This window comes from Paramormyrops kingsleyae, chromosome 18, assembly GCF_048594095.1.
Source record: "Paramormyrops kingsleyae isolate MSU_618 chromosome 18, PKINGS_0.4, whole genome shotgun sequence".
In the NCBI taxonomy this organism is placed as follows: domain Eukaryota; kingdom Metazoa; phylum Chordata; class Actinopteri; order Osteoglossiformes; family Mormyridae; genus Paramormyrops; species Paramormyrops kingsleyae.
In genome coordinates this window covers 26797951-26818014 of record NC_132814.1, presented here as the reverse complement: position 1 = coordinate 26818014, position 20064 = coordinate 26797951, and the positions used below count along the sequence as shown (strand labels likewise).

The 20064-nt window shown below is 39.9% G+C and overlaps 1 protein-coding gene across 3 annotated transcripts; it reads left to right on the top strand.

The window, feature by feature from the left end:
• Positions 1-647: 647 nt before the first annotated feature.
• Positions 648-16446, top strand: kcnc4 (potassium voltage-gated channel, Shaw-related subfamily, member 4). Of its 3 annotated transcripts, none has more exons than XM_023795998.2 (5): positions 648-2631; positions 7757-8690; positions 9226-9426; positions 11572-11607; positions 15275-16446. In XM_023795998.2, the coding sequence occupies exons 1-4, from the start codon at positions 2020-2022 to the stop codon at positions 11592-11594; spliced, it is 1770 nt and encodes a 589-aa protein (XP_023651766.1). In that variant the 5' UTR covers positions 648-2019; the 3' UTR covers positions 11595-11607; positions 15275-16446. The 3 variants fall into 3 exon arrangements, with proteins under 3 accessions (XP_023651766.1, XP_072558247.1, XP_023651765.1); XM_072702146.1 differs by lacking the exon at positions 11572-11607 and having other exon boundaries at positions 1278-1700; positions 2384-2631; XM_023795997.2 differs by lacking the exon at positions 11572-11607 and having other exon boundaries at positions 1280-2631.
• The last annotated feature ends 3618 nt before the right edge of the window (positions 16447-20064 follow it).

The window sequence follows — 20064 nt, the reverse complement described above, 5'->3', positions numbered from 1 at the left end:
CAACTCGCCCCTGCCCCTTACCTGTTTTACGGTTTTGTTCAGCTAAAAATGCATAAAACGCTATACAGGAAGAGCAGGCCTCTATGCTGGCTACTCAGCTCACCCTCCGAAGAGGACTTCCCCAGTACCACACTCAAGGCAAGTTTTTATATATATATATAAAGGATCCAACGGTTCAGCAGTCTCCAGAACTGGTGGATGGGTTAGCTTAGGTGTGGGAGTTGCTGGACGGGCTCTCTCCAATGGCCTGGGAGTTGGAGCTGGTGAGTGACTACTTGCTCACCCTGGAGGAAATGGTGAGGGTTTACTCCCCCAGTGGCTCTCCGACCCCAGTAGGGGCCGACCCTGAGTCTTCCACCTCAAGCCTCCCTGCATATGCTCCTGCAGATCCCTCACAACTCTCCACCAGCTCCTGATGCCAACAGAGACTCCCCTGCCTGGCCCTGGCCTGCCATCAGAGGTGCCTGCCATGCTTGGCCTGCCACCAGTGGGCACACCACCGTCACCTCCTGAAGGTGCCTCAGCACCCACCATGGCATGCCTGGACACCCCCTGGGCACCCAACTTCCCCATTGCCTCCTTTGTTGAAGAAAAATATCTGGATGAAACCCCGCTGAGAGATCTGAATTGGGACCCATACTTGAAAAAAATACAATATACCGTATTTTCGTGTTGGGCAGTATTTACACACAACGGCCAAAAGGTGACACTAAAAGTCAAAAACAAACAAATTGTACGGTAGTTTTGAGCCATAATTCTCGCAGCCTAGGGACGACAGAACCCTGAAAAATATATGTCGTATTTCCCATTGTTTGGAATTTTGCCTAAATTTTGTAAATATTGCGAACGTTGTGTAAAAATGGCTATAATTTAAAAATTATTTGAGAATCATGCCGTCAGGCAGCCATATCTTTTCTGTGCTTCCTAAGCCGTCCTCTAGGGGCAAGAAACCTCACATTGACGAATTATGTCCTGTTTCTCTTTGATATTTGCAATTCATTCGTTCATTTTTTATTGTCATTATTTTTTTAATTGCAGTTATTGCCTAATTTTATTGATTGACGCAATACTCCCAATATTTTTTCAGGACTCAAGATAAAACGTATGATTTTGTAAACCGAGTTTGTTTGCGTTTAAGCATTAAAATATTTGAAACTGGCATTTAAAATACACATCTCTTAAATTAAAAAAAGAATAATACATTATCCTAAGTATATGCATCTTAACTGTCCAATTTAATACTTTTAAACGGAAATTATAACCTTTGCATAAATATTACTTACATATTTTCAATCACGTATTTACGTTAAGCGACTAAACGGAAAGTTTGATTTATTTGTATTCTTATTATTATTATTATTATTATTATTATTATCGATAAAGACTACACTTAAAAACGAACAGGAAAAAACGAGTTAATAATGGTGCTGGTAATATCCCTGTGGATTGTGTCGCCTGATTATTGGGAGGGGGCATAGTTCAGAAGAAGCAGCGCTGTATTTACGCTGTATGTACCTACTACCAGGAGACAGAAGGAACACTTTGAAGTACTTTACGCACAGAGTACTGCTTGGATCGTTACAGTTAATTTTTCCCCTGAGGAGGAATTTTTCAGATATCGTTTACTTCGTTATGTTTCTTTTTTTAATTATTATAATTATTTATAGCAAAAAATGTAATTTTCTTCGTCTGGTAAATAGGCAAGTTTAAATATTTCTTTATTTAAAACGTAGTGTTCGTTGCATTAGCAACTTCTTATTATAAACAAGTATTGCCGTAAACGTTTAATACAATTCCGAAAAAGCATTTGGTATATACGAATACGTAGGCCTAATCTTTAGTATATTTTTTATTACATACCAAACAAGTCGTGTTGCTTTTATATGCAATTTTGTTTAGACAATATTTTACTTTTCTTTAACAAAAACACTTGATGATGCGTAAACCGAATTTGCTCATCAATCTAAACTATATTAGATTTAATTGATTTTAAGAAATAAAGTACAAAAGGATATCTCTATGATCAGCTCGGTGTGCGTTTCGTCTTACCGTGGACGTAAGTCTAGCAACAAACCGTCGTCTAAAACATGTCTGAAGGGAGACATAGCCAGAGGGGAAGAAGACTGCGGCAAAATAGTCATAAACGTGGGAGGCATTCGGCACGAAACATACAAAAGCACACTGAAGAACCTGCCCGGCACACGCTTAGCCTGGCTGGCCGAGTCCAGTTCCCGGAGAAACTCCGATGTGGACCCAAGTCAGGGCAGAACACATGAGTTTTTCTTCGATCGCCACCCTGTTATATTCACCTATGTATTGAACTATTACAGAACAGGCAAGCTCCATTGTCCTGCTAACCTATGTGGTCCCTTGTTCGAAGAAGAGCTGGCCTTTTGGGGAATAGACGAGACGGACGTGGAGCCTTGCTGCTGGATGTCATACCGGCAGCACAGGGATGCAGAAGAAGCACTTAACAGCTTCGAGCCCCCGGAGCAGGATGATGATGAAGACGAGCTGTCTCACCGCTTTGGCATTGAGGATTGTCCAGATAGACCTCGGAGTCGATTTCGTTTATGGCAACCAAAGATATGGGCGCTTTTTGAGGACCCGTACTCATCAAGAGCAGCTAGGGTAAGTCATTTTTGCCTTTCGGGGTTCCGGACGTGCGGAGATCAACAGGTGCTTTTCTACATCTGCCTTTTCTGTTGGGAAGCAGTTCTGTTTTGGGGGGGGGGCGGGCAGGGTGGGTATAATATACGTTATACTGGTACTTTTCTCATATGGGATATAAATAAGGCTGGGTGTTGTACAGCTATTCTAGAACTAGAATCCCTGCCCGCTACATCCATGTCTTTCGGCGGTCTCGTATATTTCCGGTCCCCAGCTTATCTGAAATGATAACAGGAACGGATATAGCACCGCAATATTTTAGTTTAGCAACCGTAATAATAATTAAAATTAGTTTTTTTTTTGATATTCCTTGATAAAACGAATTAAACATAAGCGCACGAAATCGAAACAATACTCTCAATTATTCGCATACTAATTTTAGTACAAGATTTGTATAGATTAATAGGTTTGACCACCACCCCTCCCTCCACCCCTCTCGCCCATTCACGCTTCTCACACACACCAAAAAGTGTGTTATAAATAAATACGCCATTAAATCCTAAATATCCTTCATACTATATCCTAAGTACGAGGTTTGTTTTGTTTCATTCGCAGTTCCTCATTTGAAAATGACTCCACTAAACAGTTGATTATGGTGAACTGTGTTCTTAAATTAAATCGTAGAGGAAATCAGTCAAATTCATATTACAGTACTGTTTAACGGGATTATAGTCTCACTGAAGCCACTATTCCAAATTCCAAGTGATAAAATTAATATTTATTTTTTACAGCTTCAGTACAACTATATCTGAACACTATGCCAGGAAGTACATGCAGTGAACAAAGCTGCGGACACCAGTCCATTTCCATCACGGGGCATACACTATTGACACTTCAATTAAGCAAAGTTACTTAACAACATGAAGCAAACCATAATGAACAATCAAATTTAACATGCACAAAGCTGTAATCAAATCTCCAGTGCTATTTACCCAGGACAAAAGCATCCTGTATCAATCCACTGTAATCTAATATAATTCAAGGTTGGTACAAGACCATAAATGTCACTTTTTTGTGATGCAGAAATGGTACACAAACAGGATGCAGCTCACTGAATCTTTATTATAATTATTTATTATAGAACTCCTTTAGTTCAGCAGTAATCTGGCAAACCCCAATTTGTGTTTTATGCTCATCTGAATGGCCACATTACATTCTAGCAGTGTTAGGGAATAGCTAACTACAATTAGCGACGCTACTAACTTTACTTTTTTCAGTAGGTTAATATTTAGTAGCACAGCTACTTTTAGAAAGCTGTAGCTTTTCCAGTATCCAGCCATTGTTTTTTACAAATAGCGAGGTATCATGGCAAAATGCTATATCATTAAAAAAATACTACAGGTCATCGTCGACTTACGACCTATGCGACTTATGACTGACAAACTTTACGACCGTTCAGAGACCGCAGATATGTGGCCACGACTGACAGCGTGAGTGTTGCCCAGCTGGAGTGAATGACAGTTTTCGCCCCAACTGTCGGCAGTGCGAGCATCCTTGCCAGACACTAATTCTTTAGTCTCGTGGGCGAGCTACTGTTCGCAGTGTGTGGCTCAGTGGGCTAAACCTGTGTGTTTGTAATTAGAAGGTCGCCGGTTCAAACCCAGAGCAAGTTTTCAGAGGCATAAAGACAATTTCCCCAAGGGGATCAATAAAGTATTGATTATTTTTATAAGAAATAATTGATTTGCAATGAATTAAGTTTATGATATTGAATGAAATGTGTGAAAGTCAGTTAAAGTGTGTTCCGTACCCCTAGACCCCAGAGGGTTAAATACTAGAACTCATGGCCATAGGTAGAAATTAGCGGGAGAACATTTTTAAATGGATTTGAGAAATCACTTCTTTACACAGCGTGTAGAGTATGGAATAGTCTTCCTGCTAGTGTCGTGCAAGCTAAAACCCTGGGTTCCTTTAAATCAGAGCTAGATAAGATTTTAACAACTCTGAGCTATTAGTTGAGTTCTCCACAAATGAGCTTGATGGGCCGAATGGCCTCCTCTCGTGTGTAAATTTCTTAAGTTCTTGAATGGTGATGAAAAGTGTTGTGTCTTGGACCAGGGAAGCAGGAGCAGGGAGACGGAGAAATCAGGGAACAAGGGATTTATTGCAGGAAATCACAATCAGGAACACCAGACGTAAGACGTTTACAACGTTACTGACTGGACTGGGGAAAACAGACTTAAATACATTAAACTAATCAACAACAAGAAGAGTCAGCTGGTAATCACGGGGATTCCACACGAGGTAGTGAGGGGGTGTGGCACACGGGAGGATCAGACGAGCAGGGCACATTTGTATGCATTGCACATTTTTGGGTTTCCCCTTATTTAACATACCTGATTCAACTCCACATAGCTCTTGAACTGAATCATTTGAACATGGAAAGAACTAAGCTACACAGGGCTCCGGCCCTCCAGGACTGCAGTTTGACACCTCTGGTATAGAAAATCTGAATAAGCTCCCTCTATCTTCAGCTTAAGCAACTATAAACATATTGTTTGGTTTCAACTATAGATTGTGGTGCTGGGCTTCGACCTGCAAAGGGCCAGTGTGTATGCAGGTTTTTAGGATAACCTTTAGGCCAGCTATTCAAACCTGGGGGTGAGGACTCTTCAGCCAATCAGTCCTCTAATTAGTAACCTAATTATGGTGTTGCAGAGAAAACCCACATACACAGCGGCTCTTTGCAAATAAGATTACCCACCCCTGTCCTAGTGGTTCTATAACAGATTGAATTTTTCTGGAGTGGTATCAGCCCATTAGAAGGCAAATCCAATGTTCTGTAATATGCCATTATCCCACAAGACAATAGTTCTCCTTCGCAGTAATAGATGATAATGGCTGGATTTGCAATTTTCAGCATAGTAGTAAAACAGAAAGCTCTTTCTTAGCAAACATCTTTGGCTGATTTTTCTTTTTTGCTATCTTAGGAGCTTATGAAGAAAACTGAAGAATAAAGGCGAAATTGCAGTGTCAAAAGCAATTTTTTCCAAAAAGAGATGAAAAACACAACCTATAACATGCAACATTTTTACATATACAGCCCAAATACATGTGAAAATGATTACTGTTATGGAATGTGATAAAACTAAAGTTATACTTCAATTTTATACTTAAGCATTTATACAATTCAAATAAATAATATTCTAATTTCAAATGATTAGGTCATTATTATCCTGTTTCTTTGTGAGTCACACCTTATATAAACAATTTAGTCTTATTTACTCATAGCCATTGAAGTACATGGTAACATCATGCTAAGACCAAAAGAGCTTCCTAAGGTCTGCAGAATAGTGGTAGAGTGGAAGGTCAATTCAGGTACAAGTCATGGTTCTTCAAGGTGGCGATTTTTAAATCACATTTGTTACGTCAAATACATTTGCCCAGCTGCACACCACCTAATGTTGTGAAGGCATGCAGAAGTGCACAGTGCATCATGGGTCAGCAAGAGTGTGCAGAGACTTTTCCAGCACCATCTCAATTCAGGTTCAGGTTACTTTATTCGTAGCCGTAGGTAAATTTAGTTTCCCGGAGAAGAGTCAGCATCCACATAACCAGCAAACAACCCCATACATACACCCACAAAAATAAGTAAATCAATACATAAATAGATAAAACCACACAAGAAATATCTAATCGTATGTGTAAAATAATATTTGATAAAATATATAGGATCACATGTGTGAAATAATATTTGATAAAATACATGAAATCACATGTGTATTTGATAAAATATTGGGCAAAAAAATTGGGCAAACTTTGGATTCTATAAATGAAACGGATACCTTGAATTGAGTACAGTTTATAGTTTGGTGCTATTTTGGCACTGCAGGGAAGAAGGAAAGAATTTGTTTTGAAATTGTTTATCAATTTGCCAAATTGCCGGTAGGTGTGCATGTGTTAGTGAATAGTGTATGATTGTGCCCTGCGATGGGTTCTGGAATAGGCTTTGGATCCCTGCGATCCTGAATAGGACAAAAAGCTAAAGAATATAGATAAATGTGCTTGCATTTTTAATAAACAAATATAGGATAGTTGTAAACCAAACATTTGTATGAATGACAAAACGAGATGCTCATTTTCATAGTAAAAATAAATTATAAAATAAATAAAAATTGAAAAATAAGAATGCACCATAACACTCATAATGAATTAAATGCTTTACTTGCCGTAACCACGTCAAAGCAATGAATTCATTTATTTCATTGTGTGTTTCAAACCGAAAATGATGTAACTGAAACAAAGGTAGCTGATTATGAGAAAGACCTTGGCATGTATGTTGATGCTTCCATGTCCCACTCTCGCCAGTGTGGGGAAGCAATAAAAAAGGCCAATAGGATGTTGGGTTACATCTCTAGGTGTGTGGAGTTTAAGTCAAGGGAGTTGATGCTACGATTATATAATTCCTTGGTAAGACCACACGTAGAATATTGTGTGCAGGTTTTGTCACCATACATTCAGAAGGACATTGCTGCCTTGGAAAGAGGTTCAACGTAGGGCTACGAGAATGATTCCTGGTCTTAGGGGAATGTCTTATGAGGAGAGGTTAGCTGAGCTGAATCTGTTTAGCCTTGCACAAAGGTGATTAAGGGGGGACATGATCCAGGTATATAACATTCTAACAGGTCTGGATGCTGTTAATATTAGTTTAAATACTAGAACTTGTGTCCATAAGTGGAAATTAGCTGGAGAACATTTTAAACTGAATTTGAGAAAACACTTCTTTACACAGAGTGTAGTTAGAGTATGGAATAGTTTTCCTGCTAGTGTTGTGGAAGCTAAAACCCTGGGTTCCTTTACATCAGAGCTAGATAAGATTTTAACAACTCTGAGCTATCAGTTAAGTTCTCCCCAAGCGAGCTTGATGGGCCAAATGGCCTCCTGTCATTTGTAAATTTTCTGTGCTTCACATCCTGTGCTTCATTAGACAGACTCCAGATTCACCACAACTAGATCAGCAGTCATGGATAGATGGAAATTTCTGTCACACACACACACACTTAGTATTTCTTTTTCAGGTTGGCCTCTTACAGCTTGGTAAATGTGTTCCTTCCCCCTGTACCACAGATTGTCTTGTCTTCTGCAGGTCGTTGCACTTGTATCTCTTTTTTTTATCTTGGTCTCCATTACTGCATTCTGCCTGGAAACACACGAGGCATTCAACTCCCTGCAGAACCGTACAAAGCCTGTGACTGTGGGGAACGTGACTCGGTTGGAATCAACCCTAGAGATGGTGACCTCACCGGAGCTGACCACGATCGAGGGTGTCTGTGTGGTGTGGTTCACTTTTGAATTTTTGGTGCGCATTGTTTTCTGCCCAGACAAATTGCTCTTCATTAAAAATGTCCTCAACATCATAGATTTTGTGGCCATTCTGCCCTTCTACCTGGAAGTGGGGCTAAGTGGTCTGTCCTCCAAAGCTGCCACAGACATACTGGGCTTCCTGAGGGTGGTCCGCTTTGTGCGAATCCTGAGGATATTCAAGTTGACTCGTCACTTCATAGGGCTACGGATTCTGGGCCACACGCTGCGGGCTAGTGTCAATGAGTTTCTGCTGCTGATTGTCTTCCTGGCACTAGGAGTACTCATCTTTGCCACTATGATCTACTACGCCCAGCGGATCTGTGCCCAACCTGAGGACCCCACTGCTAGTGCCCACACCAACTTTAAGAACATTCCCATCAGCTTCTGGTGGGCAGTTGTGACAATGACCACACTGGGCTATGGGGATATGTACCCCAACACCTGGCTGGGAATGATAGTGGGAGCCATGTGTGCGCTAACAGGGGTGCTGACCATCGCCATGCCCGTCCCTGTAATTGTCAACAACTTTGGCATGTATTACTCTCTGGCTATGGCTAAACAGAAACTGCCCAAGAAGAAGAAGAGGCGTAACCCAAACCCGGAAGCGACGATAGATTCTCCTTTTGGAAAGTCAATAACTGGCTCTCCACAAGGAAGCACTCAGAGTGACACTTGCCCTCTTGCAGCTGAGGGGTCCACAGAAAGGAGTCACCCAGGTAGGATGGGGAGGTCTACAGCACAGCTTAAATGCTAACATGTACTTACATCACATCACATTCTGAAGCTTAGCTTGTAGCCTAGCCTGTACTGATTACCCAGCCCGATTCATGTCGTAGTCTGTATTGTTTTCTGGGTACCTGGCAGTCTTCATCTGAAACTAAGTATTTATTGACTTCAGTTTAATTTTGTATTTGTATTTCATTTGTATTTCGTAACTCATTAAAATAACTCCAAGAAAGTTTATGTGTTGCTTTGTAATATTGTTGGTAAAGTTTGAAATTTTAATCGACACAAGTCAGAAATAGTAAGGGCTATGCTACTATATATAATTGAGAATAAGTAGTAGAATAACAATGACTATTATGATTGCAGTAGCTCAGAAGTTGTCAGACTTACTTATAATGTGATATTTTACTTTTGATATTTATGCTTGTAGAGGCTCCTTTACATAATCGGGTAATTATTTACTGGTGAATGGCCTCAACTGATTCTGGATAGCAATAACGTCCTCTCTCTGCCTCTCTGTGCCAGACTCTAAGCAGAATGGTGATGCCAATGTGGCGATATCACGAGAGGACTGCTGTGGTCCTGTCCAGCCCACCTCCCCAAGTGAGAAATGGTCACTCTGCCACTCTCGCTTCTGTGCTCGGAAGAACTCCAAGAAGGAGGCCGCTTGCTTCCTGCTGATGCCTGGTGACATTTCCTGTGCTTCTGATAGCCACTTACACTCAGGTACAGATTACTGGGAGGGAGACACAATTCAGAACTTCATTTAGAGCACGATTTCCCAACCCAGTCCTCGGGGACCCCCTAGACAGTTCACATTTTTGCTGCCTCCCAATTTTCTGCTAGACAGTTCACATTTTTGCTGCCTCCCAATTTTCTGCTAGATAGTTCACATTTTTGCTGCCTCCCAGTTTTCTGCCAGACAGTCCACATTTTTGCTGCCTCCCAGTTTTCTGCTAGACAGTCCACATTTTTGCTGCCTCCCAATTTTCTGCTAGACAGTTCACATTTTTGCTGCCTCCCAGTTTTCTGCCAGACAGTTCACATTTTTGCTGCCTCCCAGTTTTCTGCCAGACAGTCCACATTTTTGTTCCCGGTAGGGAGCTGGGAGGGAGCAGAAATGTTTTTGGGGTTCCCTGAGGACTGGGTTGAATATAAAACCAGAAATGGAAAACGTCACCCTATATGATAGGAATAACTCTTTTAAAAAGAGATGCAGGTTGTCTATTTGTAACATTTTTCAGGTCTTGGGTACACAATCACTAAACATGTTTTTCAAAGCAGTCTGCAGAATAGTAAAAAAAATCTGCATTCAGTGTTTCCATCCCTTAAAAATTAAGTATTTAGGTAGTACATCAGGGTGGTATGGTGCCTCAGTCTCTGGCCTGACTCTACGTAAGTAAAACACTCTAATAAAAATTCTATAAATAGAGTAGGATAAAGTACTATGTTACCTCGTACATAAGTGACTCTGTAAAAAGTTATTATAAATGTAACTTGACTATATTGCACATTGTTGTGAATGATTCTATTGCACATGTTAATAATTCAGTAGAAGTTATTAAGCGCATTATTGTGAGGATGAGTGACAGAAGGAAGAGTTGTAGAGTCTGGTTGCGGTGGGGAGGAAGGATCTTCTGTGGCGCTCAGTGGAGCACTTAACGCTGGTAAGGTGCTCTTCAGCTCAGTCACCACGCTGTATTGGGTGGTCGGTATTCTCCATGATGGCCCGAAGTCTTGACAAAGTTCTTCTTTTGGTTGCAGTCTCTAAAGAATCAATTTTCATGTTCTTCCCATGTTGTCATGGGATTTCCTGTGGGTTCTCTGGTTCTTCCTCCACCCCCATAGCCAAACCCATATCCTTTATCATCATTCATGCTTCCAGCTCCATTTTGGAAAGAATAAGCATTTTGATAGCTATTTTTTTTAGTTTTTTTTTTATATTGTTTTCAATATTCATTCGAAATCCAGTGTACTTTCAGTTATTTATTCCGTTAGTTTTTATTTGAAAAATAATTTTCTGTTTAGTTTTATTTCTAGGGATAGACTGAAAGTTTTAGAACTATTTTATGTGTCTTTTCTGTAGAGAATCAAACATGAATACACAATGCACAATGCACATTAGAGAATGGGCAAAACATGATTTCATGATGTGTTATTAATGGTCATTTTAATGCAATACAAGGAAATTGAATTTCCTTGAGCGTTTTCCATCTTGAAAGAAAAATGAATAAACCATTACTTCAACTTATTAGTATTTAAAGGCGGTAATGGAAAGTATTTGACATTTGTTTTTTATTTTATTTCAAGTCATATTGAAAGCAATATTTATAGTTTTCATTTAGTTTAGTAAGAAAGTAAGTAATGTTTACAAATTGCCTTTCACAGACATGTAGTCACAATAGATTATGATTGTTTATTAATAGATGATGATAGCAACAAAGGACCAATGCTGGTATGCCTCAAATAAGACATAAGGTCTTAAAATCTTTAAGGAAGTTAATGAGGTTTCATTTTTCCTATTATTGTAAATAGATAATTAAGTGAAATCAGAGAAAATAAAGTAAATAACTCCTGGCACTGAGGAGGATCTTCATAATAGGGGGAAAGATTTTGGACCTTCACCTTATTCACAAAATGGTTAAGAATTCATTATCTGAGAGTACCAGAGCATGCTGAGGTTGGGGTAAAACAATGACGTTAATAGTATTAAATAATACCCCAAGATTATTCCTATTGCGAGCTATAAGGGCAAAATAATAAGACCTAACCTCTTTCACTGAGTCATTGTAAAACTAGAGTAATTCTTTAATATGTTTGCGATGGACAGTAATACCCATGATCTTCCACAAATGTTCTGCTTTTTGACAGGAGCGTCGAAGGCCAAGGTTTGATTAATTAGCCATGGTAAGTGAGAGACAACAGAGCCACAACTAATTTTGTAATGGGCAACCTTATCAAGAATGGAATGGCATTGTTCATTAAAAGAATTAACAAGGAGCTCAATATGATCATCAAAACAACTGGCAGAAAAATTAAAAAGTGAAGAAAAGTCAGAAATCACAGAGTCATCAATAAAGCGGCTGCACTTAATGCAAGTTGAGGGAAGGACTCTGAATTAAAAGATGCATTAAAAGAGACTGATTTATTATTACTGAAAGTAACTTAATTAATGTGCAAATTACCGTGTCAAGGATAGCACCATACGTAAAGTTCACAGTGTGTCCTGCAATATGAGTTGGCCCAGAACGCTCATTAACTCCTTGGCAGTATTATTTGATGAATCGTCTACATGAATGTTAAAGTCCCCGACTATGATAATCCTACCTAATTTAATGGTAGAAGACAAATAGCCCTGAAAATCTGAGAAAAAAAAATGCTGCAGAACCAGGAGAGCAATGTAGCAGAATACAGAGGTGAACTTGCCCAATTTTAATCATAATCATCTCGAAGGAGCTATAAGAGCATGAAGAAATCAATTAACATAAAAATATCTTTCTAAATATAACAGCAGTTCCGCCTCCTCGACCAGAAGTACGTGGTGCTCACAGAAATGAACAGTCTCTGAGACATAATTCCAAAAAATGCGAAACTTTATTCTCACGCTGCCACATCTGAGATAAACATAAAATCCAGACTCATGACAGAATAAGTCATTAAGAATAAAATACTTAACAACAGAGTGGGCATTAATCACCTTTATTTTAGTAGAGAAAGCTATTGGGGCAGCTGTGGGAGCAAGGACCAGAACAGAATCAACAGGATGGGATAATGGGATGAGCATTAACTTCACACACTTTCAGATGGCAAGTTGTGTGAGCATCAGAAGACAGCATGGAGACCAGCCCAAGCTCGACACGTCTCTGGCATTCCTGCCTGACAACAGTCCAGTTTTGGAGTTTTTTTTATTATACTTTTGTATCTTAGGTGACACTTCTCTGATCATGGGTGACTTTAATGCAGCCACTGACACTGACAGGGCTGGGTATGAGGATTGTGTCGGTCCTCATGGGTCTGGCAACCATGGTGAAAGTGGGTCCATGTTCCTTGGATTTGCAAAAGGTCAGGTGCTGTGGATCGTTGGATCCTGGTTTGTGTGAGGAACTTGCAGATTTGGAGGCAACTGCTGATTCTAATGTGATGTGGGAGACCTTCCATAACAAGAACCTTAAGGTTGCCGAGGATTGTGTTGGTGTTGCCAATGTTCCCAAAAGGAGATGTTTTATCTCACAGGGCCCCCTGGATATTATTGAGAGGGAAAGATCATATCATTTTCATCATACAAAAAAGGAACAGGAACTTGAAAAAAGTCTTGAACAAGCGCATGACTTGATGGCAACTCCAGTCTTTCCAGATACTGAGAAAGATGGCGTGAGGGCAGATGAGGAGGTGTTTGTTAGAGGGATCTGTGAGCAAGTGACACACCATCTCTGGTCTAGTGACCCACGCCCTGCTTAGAGAGGAATCGAAGCATGACGCACATCCAAATCTGTTCCTCAGAGTCTCACAGTCAGGGAGAGTGATGAAACCGTCCTAACGGATGACACTGCAGTTGTGACCCACTGGGCTGGGTACTTTGAGCAGCTGTTTAATGCTGATCGTCCGGCTAGGATGTTGGACATCTTTGGGTCTACAGTTCTTGAGGCCAATCCTCCAATTAGTTGTGAAGTACCCAATCTCACAGGTGGTGAACCAGCTAAGGGTAGGGATCTGTGGTATCCAGGGTGAAGTTTTCCAAGCTGGTGGCATCGCTGTCCTCCTGGCACTGCAGGAAATCTTTGCTTCCATTTGGGAGACAGGCGTCATCCAATCTGACTGGAAAACAGGACTCGCTGTCCCTATGTGGAAAGGGAAGGGTGATTGTCTGCTCTCAGTGCAGGGTAAGGTCCTTTCTAGGGTCTTCCACAATGGAATCCATGATAACTTGCTCACCAGCAGTGACTGGGGCTGGTCTGATTTCATGCTTAAGAAGTCTACCATTGGCTACATCCTGGCACTGAGGGTTCTAATCAAGTGCAAACACGAATATCGGCTTGTTTGCAGCCATTGTGCAGAACCTCTGTGTAGTTCCAAGTTGATTCTAGGGTTCGTCAGGGGTGTGTGCGTGCATGCATGCACATGCAAGGAGACACACCTACGCTTACTCAAATTAGCTACCATAATGCCTGAATTTCCTGCTTTGGTTTACAGTAGGGTGCAGAACATGCACAAACTGAAACAATAAACTTTTTTGCATATATGCTCAAAAAAAATGTAACCAGCAGCAATGTTCACCAGCCAGTTCTCCCTTTAACACAAACTCAGTAGCTATAAAAACACCTACGTCAAGCTCATAGAAATTAATTTTGTATTTAGGAGCTAAAGTAGCTAGCCTGATTTGTCTCTAATGCAGTCAACAAAGCCTTATATGACAAACCACAAGTTGCCTGTTAAAATAAACCGGAATACCTCTCACAGGCTAGCAAAATAATTCACAATAACTACAGCACTGCACTGCTGTTTGCTAATAGCTCCATTTTTCTGTCTTATAATGACATTCAGTGAGCATTATCCATGTACTTCAGACATTATTTGATTACCAGACTTCTAAATGTTCATTACAGTATATCTGTAAAGCTTGGCTTCTCTTGCATAATAATGCTGCATTCTTATTCCTAAAAATGTTTTGATTTTGCTTAATGGATTCCACTTTTTCATACTCTGCCTCTGCTATTGGAATAAGATGGGAACGCCATGATACGGTGGTATACCGTGATTACAAAATCTAATATAGTTATATAATTAGTACTGCTATATATTGTGTGTCATGCCCCGATTGTGCCGATCCTCTTGTGTGCCACGCCCCCTCATCTACCCCGTGTGGAATCCCTGTGTTATCAGCTGTTTCTAGTTGTGTTAAATAAGTTTGTGTATTTAAGTGAGTTTCTGTGATTCCCCAGTCCGGTCATTAATGTTTTACCTGATCGTAACTTACCCATAATAAACCCCTTGTTCACTCGACTCCTGTGCCTGCTTCCCCGCCTTGTGCCAGTGCACAGGTAGTGACATTGTGGTTCAAATGAGGTCCCAACATGTTAATATCCGTGACACACCTCAACACAGAAATAATGAATTATACTCACATTTAATGCTCCCAGTTCACATTAATTCAGATATATTTAAACTGTGATATATCGAAAAGCATGATATTGGGATATGCAATTATCATACCATGAATTTTTAGGGTTCTTTTTTTTTGGGGGGGGGGGGGGGGGGTGTCACCGAAAAACTACAGTGTGAGGTAGTGCTTTATTAACAACATACGCAGGAGGCATCAGATGTATGTTTTAACAAAGTATGTTAAATGTAATTCTCAAGTTCATACAGCAGTGTGATTTTATGTGGCTTATAGTTTAATTTTCCTTATATGATTCGCCTGAATTAGAAAATGGATGGACATATTTTCATACAGCAGTTTTAATGAAGCAGTTCTTAAGGGTAAAACACAAGCATCATTTTAAGCTAAAGTCTTATATTTAATGTAACTATTTTTTTTTTTTTAATGATTCTGAATGATTTTGTTTTTTAACCACAGAGAATAGCGAAAAGGCCCTTGCAGCTGCAACAAATTACAGTGAAGCAGAAGCAGCATCTCTGACTTGAAGGGGGGCTGAGCACATTAAGCCACGTAGTTGTGCTTCATCTGTGCTTCACCGTGCAGCAGGAGCTGCTGGGTGCCTCAGCTCTGTCCTCCCTCTCACACTGAGGTACAGGCTTCGCTGTCTGAGAAGGACAAATGTAAACTGTCTTTGCTGTTAGTAACTGAAAATGGGGCCGTGTGTGTGTCTCAGTCCACTTGCGTGTCATTACAGGCTTCCTCTGATCTTTGTTAGTTTTGTTGATGAGGATCACAAATGTAGAATACAGAACTTAACTTTCTCTATTGACAGCTACAAGCATACAGTACATGCACGATTTTTCATTTTTTAAAATGCAGCCGACTGAAAATCCAGATCATCAGAATCCAGAATTTAAGTTGAAATGCAATGTTTATATTGTAATAAGTAGCAACTCTTTGATGTAATATGTGTTTGGTCTATTCAGATAGTGTTGCACTTCTACATTTCAAACCATTTTTCCAAAAATATTATGCCAACTTCTAAGAAATAAGAAAAAATGCTGTTATCACGTGATTTAAAGGGGGCCAAAAATGATATTTTTAGTTTTATATGGTTCTTTATTTGGTTGTAAAGCATAGATATGTATATTAATCTATTTCAGCCTAATGCAACTGTATACCTCTGATGTTCTTATCCTTCCATATCTGATTTTTAAATTATTTTAATGCCATTGGTTGCCTTAAGAATACCAAACAAAATATTTTTAAGTCAAACTTCAATATCAAGTTCACTGTTTGCTATAGGAGATGTGTAAACTAGCAAATGGGCTTTATGTAGCACAGTATGAAGGGCTTTTCCTGTTACGTGACTGACAAACATGTAAACGACTGTTTGTTTATACTTAGTGTGCTTTATATGTATGATTATAGCTGAAATTCTGGTGATAGAATGTTCCTGAGTTTGTGTGATGATAGTAAACGTAATGCAGAGCTCTCGCACAATCTAATGTTTGGTACACTAAACGTCTGGGACTGAATGGTGTAGGATGTTTGCTGTCATTGGGGCAAAACTGGCATAGTATCCCGTTCATATGTATTTCTATGCAGTAATGTTGGAACACAAATAAAGAAAGCTTTCCAAAATGAAAGGTCTTGTATAGTGTTTTATTTCTTAAATTCTTCCTTTAATAAACTGATTTGAAAGGAGATGGTACAAAACATGATACTAAAACTCGATTGTTTAATGGCAAGATCATATTTCACTTGGCAACAGATTGCTGCTTCAATTGAAAAAGTAGACTAAAAGCAATTGCATGCCAATTATGGAACTGAATCTTTGTTGTGGAAACTAGCAGGGACAGTATAGCCCCCACACCACAACAAGAAGTGTTTGTATGTAGGGTTGGCTATTGTGACTGGAGATGCTCAAAAGATACTATCCAGTCATTGGTTTTTCCATAAAAACTCATCCAATACATAGTTGCAGCAAGGTGCAGGAAGCACTGGAGTGCTTGGGTGCTAGAACACAGAGCAGACACTGAAACAGCGGAGAAGAGACAGAGCCAGGAGGAGGGATGAAACCGCTAAGCCACCCAGCCTCTTATCCTCCACTGTATTGCTCATAAAAATCATGACTTTTTCTAAATTCATATGCACTTTATGGGATTGGTGTCACGTCCTACTAGCTCTGCCTGTCCAGCCCCACATTTCCTGTGCAGGCATGGGTGATTTAGAGCTACAGATTTTATCTTGTCCAATGACCTGGTTAGACTGTCCCATTGTGTTTTGTCTTTCCAGTTTCCCGTTCCCGGGTCCCTGCACATCGGGTGTCTGCAACCCCAGTACTGTCTCACGTCAGGGTCCCATGTGTCCACCCTTCCGTTCATTCCCCTGGACCCCCCCTTGACTGAATAAAACTAACAGAATAAAAACTAACAAGAATTTCTTCTTTTCTCCAAAAAGTTCTTGATATCTTCTAAGATGGCTAGATGAACACTGCTTCAGTTCCCTAACCTCTCCTCAGGGGCACCTCAGCCATTTCATGAGTTTGTTAAATTTCACCATCACCTAACTTAATTAATTAAGTAATTAAAAAGAGAAATTTGACTCAAGTTTTCATGATTCATGTATGAAAACGCTAGTCTTTGTAGTTTTTTTTTTTACCAGTTTGTGATTAGGTATTGCTTTCCACATTGGGTATTCATTTTATTGTGCCGCAGATTTGTAAAACACTTTTCAGGTGGGCTGGCAAACAAATCCATGTCACATGGTGATGGGCATGTGAGAGCAGCTTTTACAAAATGCTGGACAGGAAGGGGAACGACAGAGTTTCAGATCAGCACGAAGCAGAAATAATTCCAAAAAGAATCTGTTGGAAGTGCAAACTGCCATTTTTTTCTGGACTTTGCTCTGTATCGTCACACGGGAGAACTCCCTAACTGGGCCCATTATAGAGAAATACAGCCTCATTGTATCAATACAAGGTATTTCATCTCAGATTATCTTGAAAAAAAATCAACACGAACTAAGGATTAAATGAGGATCCATGATAATATGAATTAAAAGGGAAAACAGTGTGTGGTAGATTTAAAAAATCTGTCCCAATGAAAATGGGGGAAGAATGGAACTTGCTCAATGCCTGCTGTCATATAGGTGAAGCCACTTCCTCTTCATCCTTTTCAGCTCTCTGACATTTAATAAGAAGTGAAAAAATAGACATGAAGGGGGTTGTTATAGCAACCCAGGTCCACATTGTTTTCTCTTCATTCACATTTTAAGGCCAGTGTAGGAAGCTGACAATAGGCAAGAGTACCGTAATACTCAGTATTCTACACCAATCACTTTGTCAAACTGCACACATAAATTCACAATAAAATGAGGAAATCCCTTGAATTGAAGAGTAGGGCAAATACATTTTTGTTGCCATTCACAGAAAATGGCTCTGAATGACTGAGTAATCATTCGACAATGCAACTGTCATCACAATTAAAAAATTATTTGTGTTCTGATTTTTTCACTGTATCTGAGTAGTATATTTCATATGCAATTCATGCATCCTTATCTGCATAAGGATACATTTCTTTTTTCTTTTTTCTAATATCCAACCACGCGCCCTCCCCTCCCCTCCCCTCCCCTGACCTGCCATATCTTATTTGTCTGTGTACCATCATGTTATAAAGGGGGGTGGGCAGGGATGGAGAGGGGTTGGCTGATTTGGAGTGGCTTCACTTAACGTCTTGATCTGTTCTTCAGTTAATTAAAAAAAAAAGTTGTCTTCTTGGTTGCATACATGGTCTGCCCTGACGAATTCTTTATTGCTGGTATAATTGATTTTTCTGTATGTTTTTTAATTTGGTTGGCCAAATGTTTCCCTAGTTTTTTTATCAGGGTCAGCAACCGTCTGTACGAGCCATTCATGTTGCAGCAACACCACCACCTTTGCGATTTGGTCGAGGGTTATGCTTATAACTGTACTCAGCTGGAGTAGATTCATTTAGTGCCATGAAGTCATTCAGTTTAAGCCAGGTCTCTGTGAGGCATAGGGCACCAAGACTAAAATCAGTCATTATTAGTGCCTTAGGAGCCAGTGATCTTACATTGAGAAGTCCAAGTTTAAGCCAGGTCTCTGTGAGGCATAGGGCACCAAGACTAAAACCAGTAATTATTAGTGCCTTAGGAGCCAGTGATCTTACATTGAGAAGTCCAAGTTTAAGCCAGGTCTCTGTGAGGCATAGGGCACCAAGACTAAAACCAGTAATTATTAGTGCCTTAGGAGCCAGTGATCTTACATTGAGAAGTCCAAGTTTAAGCCAGGTCTCTGTGAGGCATAGGGCACCAAGACTAAAATCAGTAATTATTAGTGCCTTAGGAGCCAGTGGTCTTACATTGAGAAGTCCAAGTTTAAGCCAGGTCTCTGTGAGGCATAGGGCACCAAGACTAAAATCAGTAATTATTAGTGCCTTAGGAGCCAGTGGTCTTACATTGAGTTTAAGTCCAAGTTTAAGCCTTGCATCACACTGGATTCATTGTAATTTTTATTAAGTTATTATGACATTATTATTATGAAGCTATTATAAATGACCATGGAACACCCCCCTGCTCTGTTCCCTGTGGAGTCATTGATGGTGTTCTTGTTGACTGTGGTTCCCTGATTCTGTGATGTTAGTTCCTCTGTTTGCCATGATTGCTTCCCTGCCTCTTCTCTGTTACCAGTTTTCCCCTTGTAGGTCTTTTTGGTTTTGTTAGTTTTGACCCCTGGTGGTCTGTTTGTTTTGTAGTATTCCCAGTGTTTTCATTTCCTGTAAATAAGCCTCTGTGTTCCTGTGGAGCCAGCAGTGGATCGTCCGCCATCTTTTTCTGCCTGCATCATTCCGCACCCCTGTGACAGAAACTCCCGAGTTCCTCACATTTGTTATTGTGTTTAAAATGTTCATGTCTGAGCTTTTGAATGTGAAATTCTGTTTTTTATTAATAATATTGTTGAGCTGTGATTTGGTGTTTGTCAGTTCTTTTTGCTCTAGCTCTCTGGGAATTTTAGCATAAATGTCATTTAATTTTCTGTTCAAGATTTTTTTCAAGTTCCTGTTCCTTTTTTGTATGATGAAAATGATATGATCTTTCCCCTCGGCACTGCCTTCACTGTTTCCTAGTGTAATGCGGATGAGATTTCAGGAGAGTCGTTTATCACCATGAAGGATATCCACTCTTTCATAAAGAATGTGTTGAAGTCAGGGTCATTAAGCAGAGATATATTAAACCTCCATCTA